This window comes from Canis aureus, chromosome 1 (assembly GCF_053574225.1).
Source record: "Canis aureus isolate CA01 chromosome 1, VMU_Caureus_v.1.0, whole genome shotgun sequence".
NCBI lineage: Eukaryota > Metazoa > Chordata > Mammalia > Carnivora > Canidae > Canis > Canis aureus.
In genome coordinates, this window is record NC_135611.1 from 114849853 (window position 1) to 114867671 (window position 17819).

At 57.6% G+C, this 17819-nt stretch overlaps 3 protein-coding genes across 10 annotated transcripts; 2 read left to right on the forward strand and 1 right to left on the reverse strand.

The window, feature by feature from the left end:
- Positions 1-420: 420 nt before the first annotated feature.
- On the reverse strand, positions 421-4151 carry MRPS12 (mitochondrial ribosomal protein S12). Of its 4 annotated transcripts, none has more exons than XM_077852721.1 (3): positions 3883-4151; positions 3337-3404; positions 421-1103 (listed from the first exon to the last, which is right to left on the reverse strand). In XM_077852721.1, the coding sequence occupies exons 2-3, from the start codon at positions 3383-3385 to the stop codon at positions 733-735; spliced, it is 420 nt and encodes a 139-aa protein (XP_077708847.1). In that variant the 5' UTR covers positions 3386-3404; positions 3883-4151; the 3' UTR covers positions 421-732. The 4 variants fall into 4 exon arrangements, with proteins under 4 accessions (XP_077708847.1, XP_077708819.1, XP_077708828.1 ...); XM_077852693.1 differs by lacking the exon at positions 3883-4151 and adding an exon at positions 3773-3852; XM_077852702.1 differs by lacking the exon at positions 3883-4151 and adding an exon at positions 3694-3783.
- Positions 3922-13682, forward strand: SARS2 (seryl-tRNA synthetase 2, mitochondrial). Of its 4 annotated transcripts, XM_077852612.1 has the most exons (17): positions 3923-4238; positions 7084-7179; positions 8539-8586; positions 8698-8787; positions 9220-9288; positions 9370-9424; positions 9847-9910; positions 10127-10232; positions 11067-11114; positions 11347-11455; positions 11729-11774; positions 11858-11945; positions 12028-12137; positions 12672-12765; positions 12854-12946; positions 13059-13124; positions 13211-13682. In XM_077852612.1, the coding sequence occupies exons 1-17, from the start codon at positions 3972-3974 to the stop codon at positions 13352-13354; spliced, it is 1593 nt and encodes a 530-aa protein (XP_077708738.1). In that variant the 5' UTR covers positions 3923-3971; the 3' UTR covers positions 13355-13682. The 4 variants fall into 4 exon arrangements, with proteins under 4 accessions (XP_077708718.1, XP_077708734.1, XP_077708738.1 ...); XM_077852592.1 differs by lacking the exon at positions 8698-8787 and having other exon boundaries at positions 3922-4238; positions 8539-8671; positions 9148-9288; positions 9347-9424; XM_077852602.1 differs by lacking the exon at positions 8698-8787 and having other exon boundaries at positions 3926-4238; positions 8539-8568; positions 9148-9288.
- A 142-nt stretch (positions 13683-13824) lies between these two features.
- Positions 13825-17729, forward strand: CCER2 (coiled-coil glutamate rich protein 2). Of its 2 annotated transcripts, none has more exons than XM_077852638.1 (6): positions 13825-15014; positions 15163-15394; positions 15649-15689; positions 15841-15928; positions 16258-16787; positions 17393-17729. In XM_077852638.1, the coding sequence occupies exons 1-6, from the start codon at positions 14814-14816 to the stop codon at positions 17480-17482; spliced, it is 1182 nt and encodes a 393-aa protein (XP_077708764.1). In that variant the 5' UTR covers positions 13825-14813; the 3' UTR covers positions 17483-17729. The 2 variants fall into 2 exon arrangements, with proteins under 2 accessions (XP_077708764.1, XP_077708775.1); XM_077852649.1 differs by having other exon boundaries at positions 15277-15394.
- The last annotated feature ends 90 nt before the right edge of the window (positions 17730-17819 follow it).

The following is a 17819-nucleotide window of genomic DNA, read 5'->3' on the forward strand; positions in this document are numbered from 1 at the left end:
CATATCCAAAGTCACAGAACAAAGAGGGAGAGCCAGGATTCAGACCCAGGTGTGTGTGAGTCTGAAAATAACCCAGAACAGCTCCCAGGCAGGCAGCAGTGCATACCATCTGATCCTTTCAATACCCCTTCCACAGATAGGAAGCTGGAGGACCCGGCTGTCCTTGCCCAGATCCTGGGCCTGCAGGAAAGGGAAATGGACCTTGGTGCTGCCTACCTGACTCCAAAACTCCCAACAGAGTAGCCACCTGCATGTCATACACTCAGAGCAACAAATTTAATCTTCACCAAACCCAACAAGGAGGATACTATGGGTAGAGCTATTTTCTGGAGAAAACTGAAGCCCATAAGGGATGTCAGTGGCTAATAGCACGCAGCGGGCAAATATTGTGCAAGAGGGTTCACATTACAACCATGGGGGTGTGTGTGTCTGTATTTATTGCAACCCCTTCCCAGAGACAGCAGTACAGGGCCTTCCTTATCTCAGCAGAAGAGGTCCCTTGAGTCAATGCACGACACAAGGAAGGCAAGGGTGTGGACAGAGGGGTGCTTTTCCTAACTCACATCCAGAACCCCTATGGGCAAGCAGTGTTCCAGATGGAAGAGGCGAAGCCAGGACTTGAACCCAGGACCAGGTGCTTCCAGAACTGGAATAGCTTCCCAAGAATACTGCAGGCCTCCAGAGAGAAAGATCCTGTTCTGGGTGAACCCCAGCCTGCTGCGGCCCGGACAGTCACTTCTTCTTCTGCACATGGCCACAGTCGTACTTGCCACGCACGACAGTGAGCTTCACGCCAGGCAGGTCTTGGGTGCGGCCACCCTGCACGAGCACGACGTGGTGCTCCTGCAGGCTGTGACCCTCTCCGGGGATGAAGCATACAGCCTCTCGGCCTGTGCTGAGCCGCACACGGCAGCACTTGCGGTTGGCCGAGTTGGGTTTCTTGGGCTTTCGGATGAATGTGCGCAAAACCACTCCCTTCAGCTGTGGCCGGCCAGCCGTGGGGCCCAGAGGTGGAGGCGGCCACTTTGGAAGCCCCCGGCGATGCATCTGGTTCAGGGTGGCCATGGTGCGGGTGGTCCACAGCTGGGAGGCCAGGGCTTGGCCTGGAGACACACAACCGGGGACAACAGGGGATGGTTATTATCCCAGTGAAGGGGTAAGAGTTCTGGGCACTGTTCCTAGCACTCTACAAGGATGTGTTTACGTCTAGGGGCGGTCACAAGTAGGAGTAGTAATGTTTACTGGGCAACCATCACATGTCAGGTTCTGTTTTAAACATTTAATGTGGATTAACTCATTTTATGCTGCAAGGAAGATACTGACTTTAATGCTGCTTAAAAATAATAATAAAAGCAAACAGATTGACACCATGTCAGGGACTGTTCTGTGCACTGTACCCACCTTAACTCACGCCACCTCCAGAGCAACCCAACGGGATATTTTGGGGAGGGGTCCCTCCTCCTCCCTGTCATACTCACTTCCAGCCCCCATAAGTAGATGATGTCAGTTGAACTTTCATATAGACCCCTTCCTCTCTCCACTGCATCAACTCTGGGCCTGTCCAGGCTCATCTCTTGATCCCTACTCCTCCCTCCTCCTACACTCTAGTCCCCACATGCAGCTGGAGGGACCCTGTGGACACCTGGGTCAGGCCATGTCCCTCCCCTGCTCAGAGCCCTCCCCCCTGCGGTGCCCTCTGACTTAGGCAAGAGACAAAGTCCTTCCCATGGCCCATGAGGCCCCAGTTGATCTGCCCCCATTACTTCCCTGACCTTCATCTCCCCTACTAGCCCCCTTGCTCATCCTGCTCCAGCCAGTGTCCCCAGAAACACCAACAGAAAGGAGACCAGTCGGGCAGCCCAGGTGGCTCAGCGGTTTAGCACCGCCTTCAGTCCAGGGTGTGATCCCAGGGTCCCAGGATCAAGTCCCACATCGGGGTCCCCACAGGGAGCCTGCTTCTCCCTCTGCCTGTGTCTCTGCCTCTCTCTCTCTCTCTCTCTGTGTCTCTCATGAATAAATAAATAAAATCTTAAAAAAAAAAAAAGGAAGAAAGACCAGTGTGGCTGCAGTCTACTAAGAAGACTGGGGGTGGGGGGGGAGCAGAGCTATATATTTCCAAGGCAGACTGATGGGACTTGCTTATGGATAGGATGTAGGATGTAGGATGTCAGAAGATACCACCATAACTGGATCCTCTTCAGCAAACATTCATTGAGCACCCTGTCTTGGCCCCAATCCTGGAGGCACGGTGGTGACAGAGACAGCCCTTGGCACAACCTCCTGGAGCTCCCAGTTCAGGGCTTTAGGTTATCCTTTTCCTGTCACTAGCATGGATGCCTTTTTGCACCCAAACTTTACAGTCCCTCCATATCCAGGGCCAGTCCTGGCCCTATGTCTATTTCCATGTCTCCTTATGTGTCAAATTACAGCAAAATCCTTAAAAGGGATGAGATATTCCCCTTCTTCCTCTTGGTGATAGCCTCTTCCAAGTGGTATGCCTTAAGCAAGACTCTGCCCCTCCATGTCCTCACTGTGTCAAAGGCACCATAATCACACCTACCCCCCGCCTCCCCCCCGCAGTACGTGTATGAGGGGCTACCCTTAGAGACACATGTCAAGCCAGCCCAGAGTTGGGACACCCTGATGGCTCAGTGGTTGAGCACCTGCCTTTAGCTCAGCTTGTGATCCTGAGATCCAATCCTGCATCAGGCTCCCCGCAAGGAGCCTGCTTCTCCCTCTGCCTGTGTCTCTACGCCTCTGTGTGTCTCTCATGGGTAAATAAAATCTTAAAAAAATTAAAATAAAAAAAAAATCTACCCCAGTTCCCTGGCAGGGTGCAAGCCTGTCATGTGATCCTTAGTGAGTGGCAACCAGAAAGTGCTTAATAAATATTGCAAAGAGTGAATAAATGACCGAAATACCTCGCAAAGGGCATGGCCAGGAGAAGGACGTGATGTCCCTAGAGCCAGTAAGGACGTAAATTAAGCATCCCCCTCCGTACCTGGCACACACTAGGATCTTGAAAAATACCAGCTGAACGAATGAGTTAAACGCTTTGCTTGGATGTCTCACCCACGGGGGGGGGGGGGGGGGGGGCGGGGAGGGGTTATTTAATAAGTATTTGCTGAAGAAATCGATAATTGACCCAACCGACCCGACGACGCCCCCAATGCAACGACTTCCCCCGTCACCCCTGCAGCGGGAGCTCTGCTAACACCCACCACGCATCCCTAGTTTTAAACCGCGATTCCCCGGGGGCTGCGGCAGAGGCACCCAAGTCCCAGCGCGGAAAACCCTCGTCCAGCTGCGTCTCTGCAGCTCGAGATCCCAACTTACCGTAACTTAGGGACGCGCGGAGGCCACGGAGAAGGCCGGACCAGGACATCCCGCCGTCTGCAGGGTCCCTGCGTTGGAGGATAAGAGAATCAGGAAGGAAAAGGGGACTGGCCGTAGCCCGGGCAGGGCCCAAATCCTCCCATCCCGTCCTCAGAGCCTTCGGATTTAAATCCGAGGAATTTCCTGACAGTCTAACCCCTCACGCTGCTGACACAAATTCCCTCCGTCAATTTTACTTTCGCTCTGAGTAGACTCCGGGCACCCAGCGACCTCTCCCCACCCCCCAACCCCCGCACACAGAAGGGAAACTGAGGAGAGACCCGGGAAGTCCTGAGAAGCAGGGGCTCCACCACCCACCCCAGCAAGGTCCGCAGGCACGCTGAAGCGACCTCTAGCCCGCCCGGAGGCCACCCTGCCAGGGATTGGCTGGACCTGCCTGTCGTGTACGCTGAGGGGGCGGGGCGTAGACCACGATTGGTCAACGACAGAGCCAATCTCGGTCAGTTTTTCCTGCCGAACTGCGTCGCAGACGCGAGCGGCGCTCACCGCCTTCCCGGGTCGCAGCTGCTTTGCAATTGGTCTAAACGCGGAGTGGGCGGGGCGAAGGGTGCGCGACTCCTTGTCCCCTGTCCAAGATGGCTGCGTCCATGGCGCGCCGCTTGTGGCTTTTGGTGGCTGGTCGGGGTCTTCGGCCCCGGAGAGGCTGCGTCCGCAGCCACAGCCCGAGGAGAACTTTCGCCACGGAGAGACGAGACCGGAACCTCCTGTACGAGCACGCGCGCGAGGGCTACAGCGCGCTCCCCGAGCTGGACATGGAGCGCCTGTGCGCATGCCCGGAAGAGGCCGCGCGCGCCCTGCAGCTCCGCAAGGGGGAGCTGCGGCCGGAAGACCTGCCCGCGATCGTGAGTGCGCTTGCGCCGGCCGTCAGCCGCGGGGCCGCGCGGGGCTTGCAGGAGACTCTCCGGCAGGGGGCGAACCTATCGCAGGAATGTTAGTTCTTTCCCGGGTTTAGCCGACACGTGCTTGGCACCCACGTATGTGCCAGTTATGCACGGAGTGCCAGGGTCCTCGTGTCTACACACCCATGAAGCGTCTGTTTCATAAAGCGTGCCGAATACCTGCTTTGCGCTTAGGAACTTCCCACATGCCAGGCTTAAGACCACAAAAAAATGGGGGAAAGGGGCAAAAAATGAGGGGTGGGGTGTAAATCAGAGGGTGGAGGGATCTGCCTTTGGAGAGTAAGAGGTAGAGTCCTGCCCCTGCCCCACAGGTAGCAGGCAGCTAAATATTTAATGAATGAATCGTTCTACCTGCAGCTATGTCAGCAGCATCTACTATGTCCCAGGTGTTGAGGATAAGGGGGTAAATAATATATATAATACTACCTGCCACGGAACGAGAAGCAGAGCCACCGTGTTGCTAGACCTTGCTGGGGTGCTAAGGAGGGTCCTGTTCTAAGGGCTCTGTACATTTTTGCCTCATTTCAGTTTCACAACCACCCTATGGTGCCATGATGGCCCTCATTAGAGGAGAAACTAAGGCCCAGAAAAATTACTTAAAAAGTGTGGCTGTTCCTCAAGAAATTAAACATGGAATTACCATATTATCCAGCAATCCCACTTCTGGGTATATTCCCCAAAGAAGAGAAAGCAGGGACTTGAACAGGTATTTGTGTACCCACGTTCATAGCAAGATTATTTACAGGAGCCGAAAGATGGAAGCGACCCAAGTGCCCATGGATGGATGAATAGATACACAAAATGTGGTACATACGTTACAGTGGGATATGATTCAGTAAAAAGGGAAGGACATTGTGACACGTGCTACAACATGAATGAACCTTGAGGACGTTATGCTAAGTGAAATAGGGCTATCACAAAAAGACAAAACTGTATGATTCCATTCATACGTGGTACCTAGAGTAGTCAAATTCACAGAGACAGAAAATAGAGTGGTGGTTGCCAGGGGCTGGGGAGAGCGGGGAATGGGAAGATGGTGTAGAGTTTCAGCTTGGGAAGATAAAGTTCCAGAGGTGGATGGTGGAGAGGGCTGCTTAGCGTTGCAAATGCAGTTAATGCCACTGAACTATACACTTAAAAATGGTTAAAATGGCAAATTTTATGTATATTTTACCATAGCCATTTCTTTATTTATTTAAAGATCTTTTTTAAAAAATTTATTCGTGAGAGACACACACAGATAGAGGCAGAGACATAGGCAGAAGGAGAAGCAGGGTTCCTGCACAGAGCCCAATGCTGGACTCAATCCCAGGACCCGGGGATCACGTCCTGAGCCGAAGGGAGACGCTCAACCACTGAGTCATCCTGGCATCCCTATTTTTTTTTTAAGATTTTATTTATTTATGAGAGAGAGAGAGAGTGAGTGCATGAAGGTAGCAGGGGAACAGAGGGAGAGGTAGAAGCAAACTGCCTGTTGAGTGCAGAGCCTGACACAGGGCTGAACCTAGGACCCTTCAATCATGATCTGAGCCAAAGTCAGACACCTGACCAACTGAGCCACCTAGGCACCCCTACCATAGCCTTTTAAAGTGCTGGTTTAGAGATCCTAAATTATTCATAACCTACTAATGGATCACATCCCAAAGCTTGCAAAACTTCTTTAGGGCATGAAGTTTGAAGAAAAATATGGCTTGTGGCTTTATGGGCAATAAGAAGGCATGTGAATTGTTCCTAGGAACCCTGGGGAGCTGGGTGCTTTCAGGCAGGAGATGGATTGTGTAGGAACTCTGGCTGGAGGAGGTGAGCCTGCAGGGTGAGAGGCTGGCACAGGGGTCCTCATGGGAGAGGACAGGATCTGGATTGGGGCAGGAGTCAAGGGATGGGAGGAGGACAGACCTGATGGATGTTCCTGAGGCAGAAAGGTCAGGACATGGTACCTGGCCACAGAGCTGGGGTGGCATCCAGCAGGAGGCTCAGGGCTCTGGGGTAGGGGATGGGAGTTTGTGGGCCAGATCTGGGGGAGAGATGCTTTTCTTCAAGGCACTCTTACACGTAGTGAGTGGTGGAGTGTTCAGGGGACATCCAGGGGGAGCCCCCCAGTGGGTAGCCAACCACTTTGTGGCCTGCTCTCCCCTTCTGGCTTCCAGCCCCAGAGGGTAGGGCTATGTTGTTTGCCCCATTTTGTCAAAGGGAGAGCTGCAGCCAAAGAGGTCAGTGGGGTTTGCCCAGGGATGTGGGCTCTCACAGAAGGACCTCACAGCAGTAGGGGTGCCCATGAACAAGAGCTGAGCCTGCATGTGGAGGGGACAGGTTTAGCACACAGCCCCATAGGACAGAGGCTGCTTCTCATCTGTGAGACTCAGAGGTGAGTGCTGGCAGGGCCTCAGCTCATGCCCTTCAGCATGGAGGGTCCTTTCATCTTCTTGCTCCGCATCCCTTAGGATGCTGCCCGGTTTGACCCTCCTCAGAGTCCATCATCCAGTCCAAGGGAGTGAGAGACAGAAAGTCCAGCATGGGGACTTATCTTTAAGGAGGTGACCGAAGACTCACATTCCCACTCATGTCCATTGGTTGGTCTTGGACCCAGGAGCACACACAGCTGCAAGGGAGGCTGGGAAATGTATCTAAATTCTGGGCAGCCACGTGCCTTACACCAGGGAGCTCTAGCATGAGAGGGCAGGAGGGGAGACGGGCCACTGGGGTCCAGGTGGCCAGAGGGACAGGCTCCAGCGAGAAGGGGCAGGAGACAGAGGCCACTTCACACCTTTCCCTCTGTGTCCACCCCCAGATCTCAACATGGCAGGAGCTGAGGCAGCTGCAGGAGCAGATCCGGAGTCTGGAGGAAGAGAAGGGGACTGTGGCTGAGGCAGTACGGGCCCTGCTGGTGAGCATGGGGGTCCTAGGTTGGGGGGGCTTCACTGTGCTGATTCGACCTCAGTTTCCCCTCTCGCAGTCCACGATGGCTGGCGTCTCTCTGCATGACTCTGCCAGAGGCAGAAAGCAGGACTTCGGTGGCTCACATGTCCTTTTTCAAGAGCAGGGAGACCTTTCCTGAAGCATCCAGCAAGGTCCCTTCATGCCTCATGGGCCCAGACACCCGACACCCACACCTGTCATCAGTAGGAGGGATGGAGTTACTACAGTGGCCTTAGGACTCCTTGAGAGGCAGCCCCTGGCTTAGCCCATGTTCCCTGAACTACAGGGAGGGAGTGCCCAAGGAGGGTAAACTGAGTCAGGTGTCTGTGGGATTGGAGGAGGAAAGGCAAATAGTCTTGGGTTAGATGGCCAATAACATCTGCCATGGGGGCAGAAAAGTAATCCTAAAATTAACAGCAGACATTTATATAGCAATCACTGCGTGCCAGGCACTGTTCTGGGTGCGACCCTCACGAGTCTGTGAGACAGGAACAGCACGGACCCAATTTACAACTGACACAGCCAGGGCCCCAGGATGTTAAAATGTGCCTCAGTGTCACAGCCAGAAAGAAGTGGCAGAGGCAGGGTTCGCACCCAGGCATTCGGGCTGCTTTCCACCCACCCCTCCCCTCGAAGGCCAATTGCAAGACTCATTACATCTCCCTGTGACACTGGGACCTGCGCGCCAGGCCCCGGGCTACATGCGTCACAGGCCAGCAGCCAGTGCAGACAACAAAAGTGACCACAGTTAAATGTTCAGTGAGTGCTAACTCATCTCACGGAGCCCACGCAGCAGCCCTGCTGGGGACGTCCGATTAGCCCATTTCACAGATGGGAATCCCGAGGCTCGGAGGAGGGACGAGATTTGCCCGAGGACACGCATCCAGGAGACACCCCACGTTCAGATCCAGGTCTGCCTGATTCCGTCTGCTGCTCGGAGTCATAGGAAGTCGCACGTTCACAGACTTTACATCTCCAAGTCTCGGTTTTGTCATTTACCGATGCCCACGTCGTGGAGTAGGTTATGGAGAGATAGGACCGCGTGAGGCCTCTGCAGAGACAGGCGTGACGTGGCTCTCAGTCAACAGAGCGGCAGGTGTGATTACTGTCGGTTGTCTTGCCTCCTCCTGGCTTTCCTGATAGAGAAACTGAGGCACAGAGCGGAGGAAGGTCTGTCTGGCCAGGCACCTGCAGAGCAAGATATTCAGAACCCCTTCCACACACCTACCCCTGACCTCTTGCCCCTGTTTGACCTTACACCCCTTGTTTTTTTCCCCTCCTTCCGGGCCCACGAACCTAATCACCGCCTCCACCTCTCTTCTACCAGGTAAACCAGGACAACAGTCAAGTGCAGCAGGTACTACAGGGGGCTGATGTCCCGTCCCTGGGGGGAGCGGGCAGGTGCCAAGTGAGTCCCGATTCCTACATTGTAACAGAAGACAACAGGATTGTCCATCCAGGTGAATCTGTTGGTTCATGAAACAAGAGGCTGGCTCCAGGGCCTGGCTCCATACTTGGTTCTACTTCCCTCTTGTTCCCAGACCAACTTTCTCCCCTCAGAGGAAAGGGGAGGCTGGCTGGGGCGCCAAGGGGACCACTTCCCCCCATAGCCGCACCCGTAGTCCTGGCGCTTGGGTCACATGCCTGTCTTTGAGCCAATCACTGTGGCCAAGGCAGTGGAATGTTCTGGTAGGCCGGGCCTGAGTCCATGACCCACTGGTTATACCACGTGGTGGTGAAGCGAGGTGAGGGAATTTCCCAGAAGGAAATTCAGGATGTTGGGCCAAAGAGACAAAAAAAAAACAAAAAAAAAAACAAAGAGACAATGGGTGTCCGCCACAGAGGCTCTCCCAGCAAGGTCGAGGCTCTGCTCGAGGTCAGAGTGGTTGAGGGACCCTGCCCCTTCCTGGGCTGACGCCGCCTGCCCCGCCCCCAGGACCCCCAGTATCAGAGTCTGCGGGCACATGGCCGGGAGATCCGCAAGCAGCTCACGGTCCTGTACCCCAAGGAGACCCAGCTCAAGGAGCAGTTCTACCTACAGGCGCTGAAGCTGCCCAACCGGACCCACCCGGATGTGGTGAGCGGAGATGGGCCGTGGGGGAGCCCCGGGGCCCGCCTGGGACCACCTTCCTCAGGACCCCCCGCTGTCTCTCTGCAGCCCACCGGGGACGAGAGCCAGGCCCGAGTGCTCCACGTGGTCGGAGACAAGCCAGGTGGGGGGCCCCGGGGTCGGATGTGGCTGGAGCCTGTAGAGTCCCGGTGCTCCCCTCCTCCGCCCTGTCTCCTCTGGGTGTGCGCGGCAGGCTGTCCCGTCTCACTCGGGCCCCGGATTCCCTTGGGTTTTCCTGCCTGACTCCCCTCTGGCTCTGGCTTTGGCTCTGGCTCTCTCTCGACCTCCCTCTTTCTTCTTCCTAATGTTCTCTCCCCCTTACCCTCTCACCCCTTTTCTCCCTTGCTTCGCGTCTCTCTCTATCCCTCAATCCGCTTGCCAGTCCCGTCTCTGCCACCATCTCCCCTCCCTTCCTCTCCTCTCTCCCCGTGTCTCTCTCTCTCTCTCTCTCTCTCTCTCTCTCTCTCTCTCTCGCTGCCGCTCCTCCCCGCCGTCTCTCTAATCCAGCTTTTCATCCCAATCCAGCTTTCTCCTTCCAACCCCGGGGCCACCTGGAAATCGCAGAGAAACTCGACATCCTGCGGCAGAAGTGAGCCCGCCCGCTCGCGGCCCTCCCCGCCCTCCCCGCCCCAGCAGCTGGCTCAGCACCAGGTGTGCAGCCACCAGGGCCTCACCCCGCATGAATGTTTGATGCCCGGTCCCCCGCCTGGCAGCTGGCCTCTGCCCTGGGGTGCAGAAGAGCCCCCGTCGCCCCCCACCAGCCCCAGCCCACACGCACCCGCCTGTCCGCCCATCTGTCTCCCAGGCGCCTGTCCCATGTGTCCGGCCACCGCTCCTATTACCTGCGTGGGGCTGGTGCCCTCCTGCAGCACGGCCTGGTCAACTTCACACTCAACAAGCTCATCCACCGGGTATGGGCCAGGATGGGCAGGCTGCCTGGAGGGGGTGACACTGACACAGACTCAAAGGCTCAAGGTGGGGAGGTGGGGGGTAACCTCTGCTCCAGTCACTGGTTACAGAGCTTTAGGTGTATTTTTTTTTTTTTAAGATTTTATTTATTGATTGATGAGAGACACAGAGAGGCAGAGGGAGAAGCAGGCTCCATGTAGGGAACGCGATGCGGGACTCGATCCCAGGACCCTGGGTCACAACCTAAGCCGAAGGCAGATGCTCAGCCGCTGAGCCATCCAGGCATCCCACTTTAGGTGTATTATTAAGACGTTTAATTCTTAAAGCAACCTTAGGTGTAGGTGCTATTACCCCCACTTCAGAGAGGGAGAAATTAAGGCCTCCAGGGGGCGCAACTAGTCCAGGATCTGATGGCCGCTGCCTGGAGCTGGCCCCAGAGCTGTGTGACCTCAGTGCCTGCCTGTAGCATAGAGGGGGTGTCGGGAAACGTGCTGCTGAAACAGGAGCTGGAGGCGTGGGGTGTAGGCAGCAGCAAGGGACTCGGGCATTTCCGGAGGGCACTGGGGAGCCACAGAAAGCTTTCGCCACACCTCTCACTACCCTGGGCCGGATGAACTGAGCGAGGAAACCATGAGGCGCCAGCAGAGAGGGGCCCTAGGGACGGCTCCAAGCCCCCCTACTCGGGCCTTCCTCGGTTTCCTCTGAGGCGGGATGGGTTTTAGAAGGACAGGTGGGAGCTATGGGCCAGCTCTGCAGTGTCGCTTCTTCGGGTCTGAGCTTGGGGCCTGGCGGGGGTCCAGGCCGTGCCGCCTCAGCCAGCCCCTTCCTCTTCACAGGGCTTCACCCCCATGACGGTGCCAGACCTCCTCCGAGGAGCTGTGTTTGTGAGTGCTCCCCACGCCCAGCTGTGTGCCAGGCCCTGTTCTGGGGACCCCGCTCATAAAGAACAGCCTATCTCCCCGGCAGAGACCACCCTGGGACTGGGTTGAGGGTCCCAGGCCACAACAGGGAGGCCAGGGCAATTCTAGAAGCTTCCGGGGAAGGACCGGGGGTTGTGACTGCAACATGGAGGCCGAGGTCATCTGTCCCCTGACCTCAATGGCTTGGCCTCCCCAGGAAGGCTGTGGGATGACGCCAAATGCCAACCCATCCCAGATTTACAACATCGACCCCTCCCGCTTCGAAGACCTCAACCTGGCTGGGACAGCAGAGGTGGGGCTTGCAGGTAAGCACCTGCCTGGAGGCAACAGCAGGGGTGAGGATGCCTCCAGAGATTGCAGGGGAACAACCAGGGCCATCCTAGGGGTGATGGCCACCTGCCTAGGATGTCTCAGTGACCCCAGGGCCAACACGTACAGTTGTGTAGGTCGTTTACTGCACAACAGCACAGTAAGGATCCAGCCACATACCAGAGGGGACACCTTTTCTAATTCTCCCAGAGGTTTCCTGTGAGTGGGTGGTGCCCTGGCTGACCCATCCTGTCCCCCTCTCCCCCTAGGCTACTTCATGGACCACTCCGTGGCCTTCAGGGACCTGCCGATCAGGTGATGCCCCGTTCCTGTAGAACATGTCCCCACCCGTGACGTTCCTTCTCCCCTCCCTGACTCCACCTCCCTGGCTCCCCCAGGATGGTTTGTTCTAGTACCTGCTACCGGGCCGAGACAGACACAGGGAAAGAGCCACGGGGACTGTATCGAGTACACCACTTCACCAAGGTTGGTGTAGCCGGAACCGGAGAGGAGGGCCTCCGCAATGACCCAGGGCCTCCTGACCCGTGTGCCCACTGCGCTGCCCCAGGTGGAGATGTTTGGGGTGACAGGCCCTGGTCTGGAGCAGAGCTCACAGCTGCTGGATGAGTTCCTGTCCCTGCAGATGGAGATCTTGACAGAGCTGGGCCTGCACTTCCGGTGCGGAGAAGGGCAGGGGTGAGGGAGGAGGGATGGGCTGGCTAGTGCTCCCTCACCGTGAACACCCTCACACCCCCACCCTCCGGCCCCTTTTCCCGTATTAGGAATATATACAGGGTGTGTGTCTGGGTCTAAAATCCCGTGTAGGCCACAGGATGGAGACGGCAGCCAAGGCAGCGCGGGGCGCTCCGGGGTGGAGACCCGGGCCCCTTCCATCTCGTGGCTCCCATCCCTAGGTGCCGCCCCATCTGCGCTGCACCCCAGGGGCTCCTCACTGCCCCTTCCCTTTTGGGCAGGACCTGGTGGGCAGCCCCACGCCCTCCTGCCTCATCTGTTAGGCTTCCAGAGAGGCTGGGGGATGTGGGCTTTCTCCCCGGTTACCTGTTACAAACCCAGGGTGCTGAGAGTGGCACTCTTCGCTCCATCCGCTCCACTCCTGCCCCCCGATACCCTGCCGCATCCTACCACCTTCTCCACCTCGTGCCTCCCCTCCTTATCCTCTGACCTTCACGACAACTGTCTCTTGGGCTGCAGCGTCCTGGACATGCCCACCCAGGAACTGGGCCTTCCCGCCTACCGCAAGTTTGATATCGAGGCCTGGATGCCAGGCCGCGGCCGCTTTGGCGAGGTGAGCCTCCAATATGGTGAGGACGCGCAGTGGGGACAGGGAATGGGATCCCCCACAGCTGACCCTCTTGGCCCACCCCCTCACCCAGGTCACCAGCGCCTCCAACTGCACAGACTTCCAGAGCCGCCGGCTGCACATCATGTTCCAGAAGGAGGCCGGGGAACTGCAGTTCGCCCACACGGTGAGCGCCCGCACCGCCCTGCCCACCGTCCCCACAGCCTCCCTTCTTAGGCCTCAGCCTCTCCCAGGCTGGTAGAGGTCATCACATGGACGTGAGCATGCCTCTCTCCCAGGTGAACGCCACGGCCTGTGCTGTCCCTCGCCTCCTCATCGCCCTCCTGGAGAGCAACCAGCAAGAGGTGAGGGGTGGAAAGATCACCCTCAGGGAGGCAGAGGGGGGAGGCCTGGGGCGCTGGCAGCATCCTGAGGCCTGCTCTGTCCCCAGGATGGCTCCGTCCTCGTGCCCCCTGTCCTCCAGCCCTACCTTGGCACCGATCGGATCACTGTCCCCACTCACGTGCCTCTCCAGTACATCGGACCCAACCAGCCCCAGAAGTCCAGGCTCCCCAGCCAGCCTGTTCCGAGCTGAGAGCTCACCCTCATTGGTCAGCAGGGCTGTCGCTGCTTCCTGGAGCTCAGGGGACTCTGGAAACCCGGGACCTATTTTCCTGAGCCTGTCCTGACATCTGCATTCCTCGTGTCAGCTCCGTGCCTGGGCCCCTTCCCTTCTTCCCCAATTTTCTCAGAACCAGCCAGTGACCCTGTCATCACTGACAGTCCCAACCCTGCACCAGAAAGCAGGACATCTGGGGACTTGACGGTTGTAAGGACAGGGAAGGAGAGGAAGAGTCCCCAGCCCTCCTTCCTTCCTTCCCTCAGGATGTAGCAGAAAGTCCCCAATAAATGGTCAGAACAAAGGCCTTTGTGGATCTGTGGGCAAAGGACCCTGGCCAACTAGCTGGGGATGCTGGGCAGCTGGGCTGAGGTGCCAGACCGCCCCAGGGTCTGTGGCTGCGGGGACCGTGGCCAGGAACCCCCAGCAACCCCCAGAGCACAGGGAGGGCAACTTAGAGGCCACCGCCAGAACTGAGAGGCCAAGTCCTCTCCCCTGGCTCTAGGACAGGAGGCACCTTGCACTGACCCCAGTTTCAGCCTCACCCCTCCATCCCCAGTGGCAGGGAAGGGTCCAGTAGGCAGCACAGACTCAGTGAAGCTGGAACTCACCCTGGCCCGGGACCAGCTCCTCTCACGCCGACGTCACTCCTTCCTTCAGCAGACCCTGGCAGCTCCTTCTTCACAATATTTCCAGAAGCCACCCTTCCTCTCTCCTCCCTGGTCCCTCCCTGGGCCCGTCCGCTGCGACTCAGAGGCACAGCAGCCACTTCACTGTCTGCCCTGCTCCCTGGGCCCCACACAAAGCCAGAGCAGACCCTGTGGGACCCCTGTGTTGGGTCACACCCCTCCCCTGCCCAGAGCCCTCATGTTGCTCCATCTCACTCAGGGGAAAGGACACTTGTCCCCATGATCCACAAAGCCCCACCTGATCCACCCCCTGCCTTCCACTTCAGCCCACTTCTTGTTGTGCTCTGGTCCGGCCTTTCTAACTCTGCAGACTTGTTCCTGACTCAGACCCGTGCACTTGGCAGTGCCTCCTCTGGCTACTTTTTCCCTCAATCTTGGGCGAATGCCTCCATTTGATCACACAGGCCTTGGCCCAAATATCCTCCTCAAAGAGGACTTCCCTGACGGGCCAAAGTAAATCCCCTAGCACTCGTGATGCAGGAGTCTGCGGTCATTTCCTCCTTCCTTAGGCTGTTTGAGTGTTGTGTCTGCGCCTCTCAATTGTCTGCTCCACAAGCACAGGGAGCTTGGCCAGTTTGTTCACTGCTGGAGCCCCCGGCTTTGGAAGAGGGCTGGGCATATAGTAGGTGTTCAATAAAAAGCACTGACGTGAAGGTGCTGGGCGCTGTCTAAATTACCTTACGCACTCCTCACCTCCTGCCAAGCCTCACCTGGAGGAGGGGGTCACCAGGCCAATTTCACAAAGGATGCAACCAATCCTAGAGAGGTTGGGCGGTTCTCCCAGGGCCACGCAGCTGGTAGTGGTGGAGCAGGGATTCAGGCAAAGTCCAGCCACCACCTCGGAGGAAGTAGGTTTACAAGGCCCAGGTTTGCAGACGAGGAAGTGGCCAAAGAAGAGGAGTTGCCTGAGTTTACCTGTTAAGCGGCGCCGCTGGATTCGAACCCAGGTCAGCCTCCCAGTGCAGCCTTAAGCCCATCAGACCGTGTCTGTCTGGCGGACACACCCTCCCTCCCTGCTGGCACTAAGGGGCCATTATCTGGAGCAGAGCGGGTGCAGGACGTGGGTCCCCATGAATAATTGAGGGTCTTGGGCAGGTGGCCGCCCTGCAGCTGTCACCCTGCCACAGGCAGGTAAGGGGCAGTGGTGACGTCACTTCCTCCCCTGCGGGGCCACGGGCCTGGGTTATAAGCAGCTGCCCTGCCGTCCAGCACAGCACCGAGCACCGAGCACCAAGGTCCGGACGCCCCACCATGCAACGCCGCGGGCCTACCTCCGTGCTGCTCCCGCTGCCACTGCCCCTGCTGCTGGCACTGCTGCTGGGGGCAGGTGAGTGCCAGAAACTGGAGAGGGCATTTCTGAGACCTGTCAAGGACCGGGGACTCAGGGAACCAGGGGGAACGAGGCACCCATTGGGGTCGGACCAGAGACTTCATGGGCTGAGCTTCCAGGTGGGGAGGGAACGCCTGGCAGGTAGGCTGAGGAGGGGACAGGGGAGTAACAGGATGCATCTTGGAGCTGAGATCAGCACCGAGGACAGCGCCCGGGGGTCCCAGCCCAGCACCCATCTCCTTCCTCCACAGCCACCGCTGCTCCATTGGCGCCAAGACCCTCCAAGGAAGAGGTGAGTGCAGACCCCTTGCCCTGCCTCATCTCCCCCACACCCTGGCCCACCCTGACCAACTTCCATGATCATCTCCCCTCCAAACCTCCTGCTGCTCTCATTACCCCCATCTGCCCTGCCCTCAATCTCCCCTCTGACCCTTCACCCCCAGCTGACCCGCTGTCTAGCAGAGGTGGTCACAGAAGTGCTGACACTGGGCCAGGCCCAGAGAAGCCCCTGCACAGCTCTCCTCCACAAAGGTAAGGGGGGCCTAGGCCCCAATTCCTCTTGGGAAGTCCCCACCCCACCCAGGGTTTGTGCCAGGGCTTCCTGGAGGAAGGGGTGTCTCATCTCAGAGTCCCCTTGCCTGGGCTGGCATAGCACTGCGCAGTGTCCAGCCTGGCCTCCAGACCCACCCTCGGGGTTCCCTGCAGTGGTGCAGGATGGGGGCAGAGAGTGTGGCCCAGACCTGACCCTCCTCTCCCAGTTTTGGGCAGCCCCACTGTGGGACCTTGGGCAGACCCCAGAACCCCTCCAGGTCTCAGTTCCCCCAATTTGCTGCACAGAGAGCACCCTCTCTTTCCACCAGAGATGTGTGAGACAGAGCCCTATGGCTGTGTGTCCAGCAAAGAGAAAGCCCTACTGGTTGAGGATTTCAAGAAGCAAGAGGCTGGGAAGACGAGGTCCAGCCAGGAGATGAGGGATGAGGAAGAGGAGGCCGCAGAAAGGGCCCACAAGTCCGAGGTGCGGGAACAGACCATCCATGAGCAGCTTCAGAGCCGGCTCCACCAGGAAGAGGACAACGAGGAAGAGGAAGAGGAGGAGGAGGAGGAGGAGAAAAGGAAGAAGAGGGGGCACACGGAATCCTTTGAAGGCCTGTGGAAGCGGCGCCTAGAGGGCAGAGGGGGCCCCCAAAAGCGAGTGGCAGAGCAGGCCAGTGACGAGGAGACAGCCCAGTTTGAGGCAGAAGAGAAGGGCCTGCAGGTGCTAGGCGGGGGCCGCAGTCTGTGGCAGGGGGCCGAGGCGGGTGGAGAGAGGCACGACGACTCGCCGCACCACCACCACCTCCACCAGCCGGAAGCTGAGCCCAAGCAGAAGGAAGAGGCTTCGGAAAAGGAGGTGAGTGGAGGAGGCGATGGGCAAGTGGGGCGGACCCAACAGCCAGTGGATTGCTACCAACCCCGTACCAGTGTTGGGCCATGATCACTACTCACCACAAATGGATCGTAGTGACCAGGACTGACACCAGGACTAGGCAGCAAGAGCCGAGCAAGGCCTCTGCTTGACCAAGATGGCTTCCATGCTGACATCACTTCCCAGATGGCCACTAGTATTGCAGAGAGGTAGCTGACTTAGCGGTCTGGCCACATGAAAAGGGGCTGCTGCTTGGTTCACTGGACTACAGATGGACACCATTGCTGGGTCACAGAAAGTAGGATGTCCCCGTGATTGGTGGCAGTAGCCCAAATGGCCAGCACCTCACAGAAGGGTCACGGCATCCAAGTTTACTTGTCCTGTCCGTTGCCGTTGGCTAGACAGTCCACACGCACACGAACCGCACTGCTGGGCACATTGGCCAACGTAACTCTTCCGCCAAGGTCCCTATCGTGGTCCACAGGATGACCACTGTTGTGCAAACTGACATGGCTCACATTCAGGGGTGACTACTGAGGTGGCCCGCCCTAGGAGGTAGGTGCTGATCAATCCATTTCTGATCCCACCAGGAGCATGACATGGAGCGGCTGGAGCATGTGAGAGATGAGCTCAAGAAGGCAACTGAGATTCTGGGGGAGGAGATCAGGAGGGAGGGATGACCCCCGACTTCATGGCCTCCTTCCCGGCCCACCCTACGGCTTAGGACTATGGACCCCCAAAGCTCACCTACCAGCCCACTCCATGCCCAACTGCAGGAATGGGGAGAAGGGTGTGCCATGCAAGTGGGCTCAAGGGGCCGAGTCTGAGCTGGGGAGAGGGGCTGGCCTCATGCTGACTCAGGACATACCCGGCCACCCATGTAACCCATTCCAACCCTTCTGTGTGGATAAAGCACAAAGAAAACCACTGAGGCTTGTGTGGCACTTGATTTTGGAGGGATGGGGACCCAGGAATAAACCGGAGGACTGCGACGGCGACAGTCAGTCTAGTCTCAGG

Excerpts from the sequence above, each read along its gene's own strand:
- CCER2 (XM_077852638.1), top strand. The coding sequence starts at position 14,814 with ATGCAACCAATCCTAGAGAGGTTGGGCGGTTCTCCCAGGGCCACGCAG. Across the intron at positions 15,690-15,840 it reads CAAGACCCTCCAAGGAAGAG|CTGACCCGCTGTCTAGCAGA; the intron begins GTGAGTGCAGAC and ends CTTCACCCCCAG. Across the intron at positions 16,788-17,392 it reads AAGAGGCTTCGGAAAAGGAG|GAGCATGACATGGAGCGGCT; the intron begins GTGAGTGGAGGA and ends TGATCCCACCAG.
- SARS2 (XM_077852592.1), top strand. The coding sequence starts at position 3,972 with ATGGCTGCGTCCATGGCGCGCCGCTTGTGGCTTTTGGTGGCTGGTCGG. Across the intron at positions 7,180-8,538 it reads AGGCAGTACGGGCCCTGCTG|GTAAACCAGGACAACAGTCA; the intron begins GTGAGCATGGGG and ends CTCTTCTACCAG. Across the intron at positions 9,425-9,846 it reads CGTGGTCGGAGACAAGCCAG|CTTTCTCCTTCCAACCCCGG; the intron begins GTGGGGGGCCCC and ends ATCCCAATCCAG.
- MRPS12 (XM_077852721.1), bottom strand. The coding sequence starts at position 3,385 with ATGTCCTGGTCCGGCCTTCTCCGTGGCCTCCGCGCGTCCCTAAGTTAC. Across the intron at positions 1,104-3,336 it reads CCGCGCGTCCCTAAGTTACG|GCCAAGCCCTGGCCTCCCAG; the intron begins GTAAGTTGGGAT and ends GTGTGTCTCCAG.